Source organism: Rhynchophorus ferrugineus, unplaced genomic scaffold, assembly GCF_030347505.1.
Source record: "Rhynchophorus ferrugineus isolate W39M unplaced genomic scaffold, kcgeb_rfMv2 rfM5, whole genome shotgun sequence".
Classification (NCBI taxonomy): domain Eukaryota; kingdom Metazoa; phylum Arthropoda; class Insecta; order Coleoptera; family Curculionidae; genus Rhynchophorus; species Rhynchophorus ferrugineus.
Window position 1 is genome coordinate 21,181,570 of NW_027472584.1, and position 14,803 is coordinate 21,196,372.

Genomic DNA, 14,803 nt, shown 5'->3' on the forward strand with positions numbered 1-14,803 from the left:
CTATTGGAGAGGTGTTCCTTTTTAATTTATAAAAACTCCCGCGTAAAGGAAAAAACAAACGAGGTATTGAATTTCGAAGAAGCTAAGTGCTCAAATAACCAACTGGGGGAAGAGATAATTGTTAAGAAAAACAAAAAAAAACGTTCCGTAAAGATCACTTAAACATGAAGTGGATGATAAGGGACGAAAATAACAAAACGCATTTCGGTATTTAAATTGTTTCCACTTCGTTTTATTGGATTATTTTTATAGTTTGTATACTTCCTGTTCCTTTCGTGTTTTATTATTATTTTATATTTCTTTGCCTTTTGTTATATTTTTAAAGGTTGATACATTCTTTTGGAACTTATTCTTTCATTATTTACAGATCTATGATGTACCTTTATTACTTTACAGAAAAATTACTCATCATTATTTACAGATACATGATACACTTTTCACAGTTTTAGATGTATTTTTGAAATATCTCTCTCTCTCTCTCTCTCTCTATATATATATATATATATATATATATATATATATATATATATATATATATATATATATATATATATATATATATGTACATGTATTTTTGCTAGTATTTTACTATTATATTTCTTTGCCCTTTGTCACATTTTTAAACATCGAAAAATTCTTTTGGAACGTATTCTTTCAGTATTTGCAGATCTATGATGTACCTTTATTACTTTACAGCAAAATTACTCATCATTATTTACAGATATATGATACACTTTTCATAGTTTTAAATGTATTTTTGAAATATCTCTAGATGAAATAACTTATGTATAGTACATGCACTTTCTGTTCCTATTTTATTATTATATTTACTCCTTTGGCCATTGTCACATTTTGTAGATGCTTGGAAATTCTTCAGTAAAAAAAGAATTGTTATTAGGTGTTGCTCACTGAAAGTATCGTTTAACATCGATTTAATCATAATTCTTTATGTTTACAAATTTACTGTGATTCAATAAAAGATTAACGAACATTTCACCTTGAAAGATCAAGCCTTACGATCAAAAATCACTGTCTCTACGTCAAGTTGGGTACATTTAAAACTATCCTCGAAAAAAGCAAATGATTTCGGTAATAGTAAGCAACGTTGAGTTATTTGAAATAAAATTTTATTTAAGGTAAATTAAGTTTTGCTTAAAAATACGCTTCCTGTTAAATTCAGCAATTAATGCAGCATTATGATATAACTCATCTCTCGTATATAAGCTGTGTTAACTGGAACCAGTTTTCCTCATTTGTTATGGCTTAGATTGATTAAATCAATTACATTTATTGGTATTTTTAGTTGCATGAGATGTACTGGAATATTTTATGAGTTATAATATTCTGAATTTTTTTTAACAACCAAGTCTTAGCTAAAAATACGATTTTATGTTAAATAAATCCGAACATTCAGAAGTTAACTACAAATAAATGCATCATTACCATATAACTAACATGGGATAATTCTACCATTTTTGTGTTAAACAAGTAATAACGATAAATTTCACGTTTGTATTGCAGGAAATACCTGAATGGCACTTATTCATAAAGGATGTCCGATACCATCGAACACGAAGTTAAAATATGATAACTTCATAAATTGTGATAGAACATTTTAAATATATAAAAAATTAATTTTATATTTTTAATATACCTGTAATAAATAGTGACATTTTTAACAAAAAATTACATTGTACAAAAAATTTTTCCTTTTTTGCCTAGAAATGTTAAGTTCAACTTCTTTTAAAGCCAAAGTTTCCAAGACTCTTTTTCATGACCTTCTAAAGTAAGAATCGGACGTATTTGTTATCCAATAATTTAAATTTTTGTGATTGGATATACTAACAATTGTGGTCATTATCTATGCTGGAAAAGTCTGACATAATCGTATCAGAAGATTCAATTGCTGTAACTTTGACCCTAGAAATTTTACTTTCTTTGATAAAATAGAAGCTGAAATGAGATCCAATAGTAAATAGAAACATCTTTATTGACAATCCTGCACTCACAATCAATCAAAAATAGCAGTAATCTAGGACTTGCCAAAAAGAGCTGAATATGAGTTGCAGACAATGAAAATGTGTAATATTATATAATATCTGTAAAATACTCATTAATATTCAGATAACAGTAAATAATAAAGAACATTTAATAAATAAATGCAATACATTTCAAATCTACGTTGCAATATATTGCAAATATACAATTTTATTATTTTATCTTCAACATGCTTCAATATGACAATGTCAATTGATATTTGTTTATTATATGAAAGGTACATTCTGAAAATTGCCTTTCAGAAGTTAACTACAAATAAATGCATCATTACCATATAACTCACGTGGGATAATTCTATCATTTTTGTGTTAAACAAGTAATAGCGATAAATTTCACGTTTGTATTGCAGGAAATACCTGAAATTAAACTATTTTACGATGTATACAAGTATTTGTCAACATCAGAGTCATCGTTTTGGAGTTTTTATTACGACTATAAGCCCTACACGGATCCGGGTGAATGGCTTCCACCATTTAAAGGTGACAAGACTTTTATTTAGGGCGTTAAGGTTTCATCTACGTTTAATATTTTATGTGCTTTTAGGTTATGCCATGTTGATGGGTGGAAAATATTACATCACATTTGACAAAAAGCATTACGAATTCCGTGGAAGTTGTACGTATTTGTTATCCACTGATTTCGTGTCTCGCAATTTTACACTTTTGGTTTCTTATGACCAGATGGGTTTATCAAATCAGGTTATTATATTAATAAATAAAACGGCAGTACATCTGGATATTTTATCAGACGTAAGTATAATAAATTAAGTATTTACTACATTTTCTATATTTTTGTTCGTATATAAAACTCCAATAACTTTCTATATAGGTTGTGTTATGTTCCATAGATCGAGATAAGTAATAATCAAAGGGAGCAATGTCTGGTACAAACGGCATGTAGGTATTTTCAAGCGTGGCCAAAGGTTTTCACGTTAGAATATCATACAATGGCATTCTTACTTCAATAACGACCCTTTTTCTTCACTATTTGTGATAGAGAATGGTTTATTAACACCATTTATGGATAAAGATATATTTATTTATTTATATATCCTGCTACTATCCTTATATTATATTTTCGGAATCATGACTGTGCCTATTATGTTTCGTTTTTCATTTGACTTCTTGTCATTTTCAATATTTTTTGGAATAATTTCCTTTCAACTCATCACAAGTTAATGAAAATTACAGGAGTAATAAAGGTGATATATGTGATGGTGATATATGATATGACTAATGGTGATATAACAATTTCCATATACACTTTGATTTCCAAGTTTTATAATGAAAAACGTATTTCCAAAAATTTACATATCTTAAAAACTATATGCTTGAAAGCAATCTAATATGGATTTTCGTTTCATTCACCCCAAAATACATATATTTTGAGAGTTTTAGCGTTGTGTTAAATTTTTTTAACAATTTTTCCTTATTTCTGTCGTGGAAATTTACGATTTTTCGTCATTTTCAGATTTTTTGCTGTCATTTCCGTTCAAATAATTGCAGGTTAATAAAATAGCAAGGATTAGAAATAATTCTTGCGTTAAATGTAATGGTAATGTAATTATTTTTATACAGCTTTTAGTTTTAAAATGATACAATGAAAAGCGTATTTTTAAAAATACAGTGAATTATTGCTTACGGCACATATATTAAAAACTATATATTCTAAGGCAAGTTAACGGGAAGTTTCGTTTCTTTCATTCCAAAATACATATATCTTGAGAGTCTTATCTTTATCTAAGAGGTAAAAAATGCTTTCTTGTGCGATCTTGTAGTCTAATTAACTCTGACCGTGAACCAAATACATCTGAATTAAAAGTATCACTGTATTATCACTGTATATAACAATTTGTTGTTTGTTTTGTACCCATCATTGAAGAAAATAAGCTATAATTTAGTCACAGGACAAAATACTTCTGTAACATAACAAAGCTTAGTCACATTTTAAAACCCATCTAAATCTACTAGGTATCTTCGAATTTACCAGATTTTGCCCTTTTCTGATGATAAAAATGAAGAAAACCTTCAACATACTTTTAGATGAGGAACTAATTATTATTTAGCAATAATGAAAACCTTTTCAAAATCCTTGTATTATAGGATTGTTAAATCTAAAGGAACTAAAATAAGTTTCATGAACATTACCAGTAAACCAAATAGTAATTTGGGAAATTAATTCATCGAATATGTTATTTTCGTTTAACTATTATGTTTTCAGGCTGTTGCTATTCATCGGCCAGGAAGTGGGCAACCAATCATAAAATTACCAACAGACATTGATGGTAATTACATCTATCGGGAGTCTAATATAGTAACAGTGGAAAACAATGGATTTAGTTTACAATGCAACATGAAATTCCAAATATGTTTGTTTGAAATTTCTGGTAAGTAATACTTAAATTACCGAACAGCAGCTCCCTGTTTATTTTACTATTTACTAATTGATATAAAACGTAATATATTTACACGAATAATAATGCATCGTATTTAATTCACATGGGAACAACGCGAAAGTAGTTACTTTACGAAAGTTATTTGTTGATTATTTAATTGGAAATGGAAACCCATGATATGTGGTGTACGTCAGATATTACTGATGTCAGAAAACTATTTATTTGGAGCTGAAACTAAATTTATATTCGAAGTTTCGATCAGTATTGTAGTGGATTGGCACTTAATCACAAAGGATGTCCGATACCATGTTAGTTATTACCAAGTTAAAATGCCTATCATAACTTCATAAATTGTAATAAAACATTTTAAATAGATGAAAAAATTAATAAAAATATCTTTTCTAATATTCCTCATAACAGGTTATATTGGAAGTTTCGATAAATATTGTATTGGATTGACACTTAATCACAAAGGATGTCCGATACCATCGAACACGAAGTTAAAATATCATAACTTCATAAATTGTGATAAAATATTTTAAATATATGAAAAATTAATATTATATTTTTAATTTACCTGTAATAAATAGTGACACTTTTAACAAAAAATTACATTGTACAAAAAATTGTTCTTTTTTCCATAGAAATGTTAAGTTCAACTTCTTTTAAAGCCAAGGTTTCCAAAACTCTTTTTCATGACCTTCTAAAGTAAGAATCGGACGTATTTGTTAAACAATAATTTTAATTTTTGTGATTGGATATACAAACAATTGTGGTCATTATCTATGCTGGAAAAGTCTGACATAATCGTATCAGAAGATTCCATTGCTCTAACTTTGACCCTAGAAATTTTACTTTCTTTGATAAAATAGAAGCTGAAATGAGATCCAATAGTAAATAGAATCATTTTTATTGACAATCCTGCACTCACAATCAATCAAAAATAGCAGTAATCTAGGACTTGCCAAAAAGAGCTGAATATGAGTTGCAGACAATGAAAATGTGGAATATTATATAATATCTGTAATATACTCATTAATATTCAGATAACAGTAATAAAGAACATTTAATAAATAAATACAATATATTTCAAATCTACGTTGTAATATATTGCAAATATACAATTTTATTATTATCTTCAATATGCTTCAATATGATAATGTCAATTGATATTTGTTTATTATATGAAAGGTACATTCTTCTGAAAATTGCCTAATATATAAGTTGTTTTCACAGAACTTCCTTTTTTCCAGTTACCTAATCATGCCTAATGAATACATTATCTAGTTACATAATGTTTTTATCTAATTCTATACAGAATATATAGCAAGGAATATTTTGATCAGAAAAATTAACAAATCTCCTTATTTTAACTGTGATATTATATAAATATAATAAAGAAGTATGTTTCTAACATTATCTGTAAAACTGTGACAAGAGATAAATGAGAGCATTGCTGAAATAAAAAGAATATGTAGGTTCACAGATTTTTTAACGTGTTTTTGGTGGTTCACCTTAATGTGCAAGGAGAAATTAATTGCCTATTAAGTGAACTTTTTACTGTTTTATCAACGTAACGACTAACCACTTATGTAGGTACAAAAAATCCTGAAAGGGTAATTTGCCCTTCAAAAACATTCCAGGGCAAAAAACTCACAGGGCAACTTTTTAACGACGTTAATATCATATCGTGTTTAGCGGAAAACAGTGATTTAGTGCCAGAGCAAAAAAAGGAGGAAAGTTCTGTTTGGTTTACTTTATGTTTCGATGTTTGTCCTGCCCGTAATTTGTTTTAAACAAATGAACAAAAAATATCTATGACATTAAGATACCATTTCAGGTTAATATAGAATACGAGATACAAAACAAATAATAATAACAATAATAAACGTATATCGTACACGTACGAATCATTCTACTCTTTTGTTTACATATTACTTTCCCGGTTTATTTATCGTGTAATTTGATGCTAATATATCAGGTATAAAATGAACCGAAATTGATTCTAATGAAGATATTTGAATAAAATACGACATAATTAATTCTATTTTTAACTATTATAACCATTATAATTCTCGATATTTAGATTATAGTATTGTTTAATATTTTATATTACAATTAAATGTTCATATATATATTTTTTTAATTAGGTTGGCATTATGGCAGAACAGCAGGCCTATGGGGATCGTATAATAACGAACCTTACGACGATCTGTTACCATCAGATAAAACTGCAACTAACACGAATGATTTGTCAACATTTGGGGATAGTTGGTCGGTGAAGGATTCATGTCAAACAAGAGTTTTTACGGAGCAGGTTACAAACGATTCTGTACCATTGGAAATTCAAACGTTGTGCAATGAACTATTCCGAAGCAAAGTTTCGGACTTAAGTGCTTGCTTCTCTAGGATACCGAAAGACAACTATTTAAGCATGTGTTTGAATAGTACAGATACACTGGGGGCGTGTCGAAGTGCTCTCAGCTATATTGAAATGTGTAATCGAGAAAACACGCCTTTAAATATACCAGATTCATGTATAAAGTAAGTATATTTTCCATTTTTAGCGATCAGATATCATTCAGTATCCCTAATTTTGACTAATTAATTAATTAATTATCTTCAGCATACGTATTATAATTCAGATTGTAGCAAATACCGAATAACATTTCAATACCTAAATATTACGCTTGGTATTTGTCACATATTCTACTGAAGCTTGCTTTATTATCTTTAATATACTCATATTACTGTGAATAATTAATTAACGGATTAATAAAATCTGTTTTATTATCTTTAATATACATACTAATATTCAGATTAAAACAAATTTTTAGCAGAATTTCATAAACACCTGCAATACGTTTCAAATATACTTGACACTTCTCATCTGTATTACTGAAGTTAGTTTATTATCTTATTATTTGTAATTAGTTTTATTATCTTTAATATACTCATTAGTATTCATATTAGTGTGAATAATAAACAATATTTTATAAATACATGCAATGCATTTTAAATATATTTTTGATGCTTGTAGCATACTCTGCTGAAATGTGTTTTATGATCTTTAATATACTCATTAATATTCAGATTAAAATAAATCACAAGCAGTACTTCAAGCAACATATTTTAAATACACACTTGATACTTGTAACATACTCTACTGAAATTTGTTTTATTACCTTCAGTATACTTATTAATATTCAGATTAAAATAAATTACAAACAGCATTTCATAGACATCTGCAATATATTTGAAATATACTTAATACTTCTCATCTATTCTACTGAAATTAGTTTATTACCTTATTATCTGAAATTAGTTGTATTATTTTTAACTAACTTATACTCATTAGTATTCATATCACTGGAATCTATTTCAAAAATACTTGATACTTTTCTCCTATTTCTGCGAAATTAGTTTTTTATATATAATCTACACATTAATATTAACTTGTATTAGAGCACATTGCCGTAAACAACAAACATAATTTTATAAAGGTATACAATGAAAGTAATCTATTCTAGTTAAATTATTTTTATTACCTTTAAAATACTCATCGGCTTGTATACGTGTAAGAAATTCAGTTCATATTCATTCAATACTCAAACTGCAATAAATAATGTGGGCCATTAAAAAAATATGTATTTCAACTGATACATTAAATAGTTTTAAAATAATGCGGTCATCTTTAATATACTTTAGTTTTCAATTAGTATATATATTCAGATATAATTCATACTTCACTAATATTTTACTGTAACTGACTTCATTATCTTTAATATACACATCAAAAATACTGATAAAATAACTAATATAATTCAAATATAAGTAGTAGATTATCTTTAGTATACCCATTAATAAGCATAATAAGTAAATAATATTGGAAATAAAATTTCAATAGAAACTACCTCAAATAGAACTAATATTTGTTGCTTTTTATATTGATATTGTATTTCCTATATCTATTTCTATATAATTTTCGGTTTCGAATAAGGAATAAATTATATCTGAATAAGTTAGTATTTGTTTCATATATAAATGATACTTGCCATTGATTATATTCTAATTTAAAGGTTTACCTGTAATATACTTGTCAGTTTTCATAATATAGTAAAATAAATATAAAAAGTATTAATTAAATTTCAAATATAGCCGATATTTGTGATCTATATTACTCAAGTCGGTTTAGTGAATGTATAATATTTGAGTAACTAATGAAAAATAACCTTTAATAAGTTAAATAAAGTGGAAATGTCAGTAAAAGCCGAAAATTTCAGTGCATATACAATATATTATTAATAACGACAAACATAGTAGGTTATTTGTCGAACCTTTTTAGTTACATGTTATATTTTGCCTCAATAAAGGATAATATAGATTTTATTAAAGGCGATAAGATTAGTTATTGAGAATCTATTTTCAACTTATATACATTTAATTGAAAATCGATTGTAATTTGTATTTTTATCTAAATTATGTTTATTCAATATTTAAAATAGAATAACCATATTTCAGTAAATAAATATTTACCCCAGTTTGTGGAATATTATAATTTGCGGCAACATAATGTACATATTTTTGACGTCTATTCGAATAATAAGTATTCAATGTACCGATTAGAATACACTTGATGAAATAAATATTAGGACTAGAAATTAATTCTTATCAATACCATTTATTGAGCGTAATATTCTGTTCGATAGAAGCGTCAGGTGAGGGTGTCAAGATTGGCTCAAAAAACGATGACCCGTAAGAAAATATTTCATATCATGCAAGGAGAACATTTTACGTAAAAATTCATAGAGGCCAAAACATTCTTCTACCACTAATAGGCCAATTGAAAAGTCCCCGGCCTAAAAATCAGGTTTTTTTTATTCAATATTATCCCCTTCAAGATTGATACCCTGATTATAGCGACCCTCCAACCGATACCGTTTTTTTTAGTACGATTTTCCTTCGCTTCAAAATAGGCCTCAGTTTCGGTGATCACCTTTTAATTCGACGAAAAATTCTTCCCAGTGAGTATTCTTTTGAGACCTGAGAACAGGAAATAGATACTGGAGGCCAGATCTGGAGAATACGGTGGATGAGGAAGCAATTCGAAGCCCAATTCATGGATTTTTGCCATTCCTTTCACTGAATTGTGACACAGTGCATTGTCTTGGTGAAGCAGCACTTTCTTTTTCTTCAAGTGTGGCCGTTTTTCGGCGATTTCGTCCTTCATGTGGTCCAATAACGCTATGTAATAGTCGCTGTTGCTAGTGCTTCCTTTTTGAAGGTAGTCAATTAAAATTATTCAAAGACAAAGTACTGACCCCAACATACTTCGTTGAGGCATAACAACCCTTATATCGGTTTGAGATTGGTGATATAGTATCAGCTTTTTTTTGCTCGAGAATAGGTTTGAGACGTTTCACAATCAATTTCCAAAGAGTTTAACCATAACTGGCAATAAAGAAATAGGCCAATATGATTCGATTATACTTACCGTAACCGAGTACAAATATTAAACAGATTGGTTAGTTTAACCAATGGCTTTCTTTGGAGTATTCTAAGAATCTCTCCTGTAACAACGTCATAGTCTGGTGCTCGCTTCTTCCGAAAGTTCCCTAGGAGTAACCGTTGTAATAGTCTCAGAACAGTAATTGGGATTGAGGCATGATAGAACATTTTCCTCTTGGTTTGTACGGAATCTTCCTTCCAGATGTTCTTTATCGAAATTATTTCGGGTCCACCTCCCATCAGGCTTTCTAATAGGAGGCACTCGAGCTATGGGACGTTTCAGAGATATTTAGTAGCTTTCCAGGGTGAATACCCGGCATTACTAACCACAGAGAGATTCGAAAGGAATCCAGAGATTGATTGTTCGATTCCTTAATTTCTTTTGTTGATGGCTGTATGACTCAAAGTAAACAGTAAATGATGAGAATTAATGTTTAGGTCTGGCAGATATATAATAGTTCCTGTGAGAATTCGTAATTTACAATAACATGTTTAATTTCAGATGCAATTTATTGAACGGAAGCGAAATATCCGAAGGTGAATTTGTAAGATTACAAGGTTCCGCAGTTCCCAGAATGGCAGACATAGTTTTTATAGTCGAGGCAAAGGCTTGTAATAAAGATCTAAGGAATAATAAAAACTTTAATATTGTGGTTGAGTCAATAAACCAAGAACTGTCTGACTTAAATATAACCAACAACAGGTAATTTATACAAGCTGAACTCTTGTAAATTTAAAATAATAAAACGCCGTTTCAGATATGCCGTTGTTGTTTTTGGTGGTGATGGGGTTTTTAATGCTCCCAGAAGTATTGTTATAAATTCGAAGACTTTTACAGATGCTCGCACAGTTTCGGATTACATTGATAATATTCCCGTCGGTAAGTTTCATCCGTCTCTCCCTATTTAAAATTAATTATTAGGAATTTATAAAGTCTACAAATAAATTGCCGGCGCGTTTTTAACTTTCAACATTTTCGATCGATAATGCGGATTTTAGTTTCGTTCTCAAGCAAATCTTGATAACTCAACATTATTTTTTATCGATTAAAATAGAGTAGCCCCTCGCAAGCTAGGGATTTTTTTTCGAATGAGGAATTTCCAGAAAAAATATAGGATAGTAAAACGGGTAAATAGCTTTTGGTATATAAGAGTAAACCGCAGACTTGCAATTTGTTAAGAGCAAGCGATTAAAGTGGCTAAGATATATACAGGGGAAGGAAAACGAAATGAGTAGCGTGCTGTATTACAAACAGACCAGTATGAGATTGAGGGGAGAAAGAAAATAAGAAGTCACACAACCGCTAGTTGAAAAATAACCGGTCTGATTAACAGAAAAGGGGAAGAACATATTTATCAAAAATTATCATAGCATCTTTTAATGTAACACAATTTTTCTCATTTTTTGTTCTGCGCCATAATAATCTGTTTCAGAACAATAAGTCACTGTATTGTCTATCTTCTAAACTATAAACCGTACTGTATTTTTTTCAATGCGATATGTGGGCACAGCTTCCATTCCTCCACATGAATATATTTCAGACTCTGAAGATGTCAGATGTCTTGAGCCTCACGTGCTGCTGTCACGCTATATATGTTGCCCAAGGCTCCTCTATGCTATAATATATTTTAGGGTAAATGATGTGGCTCGGTGAATGGAGGTAAAACAAAATGAAACAGTGGTGTTTACATTATGTGACCGTTATTTATTGGCAATATAAAAAATGTGAAAAATACAAATAATAAAACGGATGGCAGCGGAGTTACCTGTTGACGAGGCTTGGGCAGTCGATGGTGGCACGTCTAAACCAAACGAGGGTTGAGTACTGAATGACCGAAATACCCTTCAATAACATCCCAGATAAACGTCTCGGGGTTGCCGCCAGCTATTCGTTATCGGATTCTAGTTGGCGCTGCTGGCACCCCGCCCGTGTTCAACATCTGGAATTATATTTCTGGCTATTTTGTAGACCGTTATTCCACGATGTAAAATTCGACATGCCTCAAGGTCGCTACAATATTATTTCCTTCATTACTGTTTGCACATCGGATTCAGATACATATATATGTTGCTCATGCTTTGAGGAATATTGGGCATCTTCCTTAAAGCCTACTACTGAGATCTCTCCAATACTGTTGAACTGTTGCGTATATCCAGATTGGCTCGATGATGGATTTGCATACCATCATTTCACAATCATCATTTAAATGGGACTGGTGACCTATCAACTAATTCACACTGTGGAGCCTGCTGTCGAATATGTAACTTATAATAACATTCTTTCTATCTATAAACGTCTGGGAATTATCAAATAACTAGAAATAGTTTCAATTTAAATATAACCCAATCCTCCTCAATTTATAACCTCAAGTTAAATTAGATCTAAGTTAACTTAAAACATCTTGTTATAAAGTCGTAGTTTTAATTTTGGCCATAGCTAAAAATGACACGGTGTAAGATCCAGTAAGTACGCTAGTTGATCGATCACATTTGTTGAGTTCTTCGCTATGTTATTAGTCAAAACTGAGTTTTTAAGGAATTGTTATATTATTGTGATAGTGTCATGAAGGTATTTAAATGTTTTCTTAATCTTTTTTACATGTAATGGAAACTTGCCATCGAAAGTAGCATTTGCTTCCGCTATTGCTTACTTATGAGACGCAAATAACTTTGTTTTGAACTACATTTTCATGTGTGAGTTAATGGTAATCAATGGAAACTAAAATTAGATATGTAACAGGATAAATTGTTCCAGTGTAACATCTTGTCTGAAAATTGAGCAGGATCAATAAAAGAGCTCTATAATATGAGTTCTCTTTCATAATATAGAGGCGTGTATTTCTGACCGTTTGATTAAAACTAAACTGATTGTGTAATTGACTGTCCAGAAAAAAAATTGTACAGGGCCATTTAAAGACAAAAAATTCGTCACTTTCATACTTTCATTGATAACAAATAAATTTCTCACCTTTGCTGTGTCTTGTAGTTGGTTAATCAAAATATGGAGTATTTTATATATAGTTTCTGAATTCAGAATGTCAGATTATTATATGATTGCATTTATTATTCAGAGTGATGAACATCATAGGTATTCCCATTTCCTTTCATTTTGTCTTCGTCATGTAAGTAAATATTTAAATCTCAACATGCCACAAAATGTTGAGAATCTCTGACATTCAAACACCGGGATTTTTCAGCTAGAAACTAAACTGGCCGGCATAAGGCAATTTCTTTGTAGATTGTACGTACAGTAAACAATAAGCGACATGATTTCTCAAAGTCTGCATGCAAAATAAATTAATTTTATCTCATGTTTTAGGTAACGGAAATGCCGACATATACGGAGCCATAACATTTGCTAATAAATTGATATTTAGACCGGGTGTATCCAGAAATTTCATATTATTTCCATGTTCCGAATGTCAAGAGCACAATATGCAGGTAATGCACGGAAACAATATATATATTTATGTCACAAAATATTAAGCGTCAAGTTTTCAGATAAAAGTCTCTATAGATTTCGCGTACAATATTAAAACTTCTTCTCTATCATATGTGTATATTTTCTGGCGATTCAGCTATTTAAAAAGCATTAAGCCAACTAAAAAAAACGACAAAAATAAATATTGCGCGCAAATCTTGGACTAATACTAAGTTAAAGTTAATAACTCTCATTTTAATATACATTTTACTGGTACTTAATTTACTATTTTATTTATTTATTAACTATTTTATTGATATTTTATACTACTACTTTATTCAGCGTAAAATGCTTAGAGTATTTTAAAATTTCCTGCCATTTGCCATATTTCCAAATAAAATAGGGAGATAACTAAATGTTGTATAATATTTGCTGTACAACAGTTCAATTCAGCGTACAGTGCTTTATAACGTATGAAGTTTTCATTGATCTGCTATTATTTAAATGTAAATGACAGTAAAAACTTGATGATGCCGATCAGAAAATAATGAAACTCTAAAAATATATGTACTTTGGCACGAAAGAAACGAAAATTCAAGTTTAACAGTTATAAAATTTATAATTTTTGTTATGCGACAAAAATAGAAATATATTGATTTTTTCAAAATACAATGTTCATTGTATAATTTTAAAATTAAAGTTGTATCAAATCTATTATAACAGCATTAGATTCAGAATAAAATTCTTTAAAAACCCTGTAATTTACATTACTTTACCGTTAGTTTAGCGGAAAAGACAACAAAAAACGTGAAAATGGCAAAAAATCGCAAATTTTTATGACTGGAAAAAGTGGCAGAATTTTTTGCCTCTCAGAAAAAGATGAAACCGTAAAATTATATGTACTTTGGCATGAAATAAACGAAAATTCATGTTAAATTGTTATAGAATTTATAATTTTTATACTATGCGACAAAATTAGAAATACATCGTTTTTTTTGAAATACAATTTTCGTTATATATCTTCAAAACTAAAAGCTGCATCAAATTTATTATAACAGCACTCGATTTGGCATACAATTCTTTACAAACTGTGTAGTTTTCATTAATCTACGATTAGTTTAACGGAAATGAAAATAAAAAACTTGAAAATGGCAAAAAATCGCAAATTTTCACGACTATATATATGGAACAAATGGCAAAAATTTTTGCTTCTCAGAAAAAGATGAAACTCCAAAAATATATGTATTCTAGCGCGAAGTAAACGAAAATCCATGTAATTTTTAATAGTATTTATAATTGTTATGATATGCGACAAAAATTGAAATACATTGTTTTTTCAAAATACAATTGTCACTGTATAATTTTAACACTAAAAGTTGTATCAAATTTATTATAGCAGCACTAGATTCAGCATAAAATTC

The 14,803-nt window shown here is 29.3% G+C and overlaps 1 protein-coding gene across 3 annotated transcripts in view; it reads left to right on the forward strand.

Annotated features, from left to right (window-relative positions):
• Apoltp (Apolipoprotein lipid transfer particle) overlaps positions 1-14,803 on the forward strand; it is a 159,110-nt gene that overhangs the window by 136,915 nt on the left and 7,392 nt on the right. For 2 of the 3 annotated variants that reach the window (XM_076404794.1, XM_076404795.1), the window contains 7 exons: positions 2,408-2,537; positions 2,602-2,807; positions 4,279-4,444; positions 6,604-6,997; positions 10,464-10,664; positions 10,720-10,841; positions 13,281-13,402. In XM_076404794.1, the coding sequence (XP_076260909.1) occupies positions 2,408-2,537; positions 2,602-2,807; positions 4,279-4,444; positions 6,604-6,997; positions 10,464-10,664; positions 10,720-10,841; positions 13,281-13,402 (1,341 nt within the window). Of the gene's footprint in view, positions 1-1,521; positions 1,699-2,407; positions 2,538-2,601; positions 2,808-4,278; positions 4,445-6,603; positions 6,998-10,463; positions 10,665-10,719; positions 10,842-13,280; positions 13,403-14,803 lie in introns of those variants that run through there. The other variant, XM_076404796.1, reaches the window with a different exon arrangement.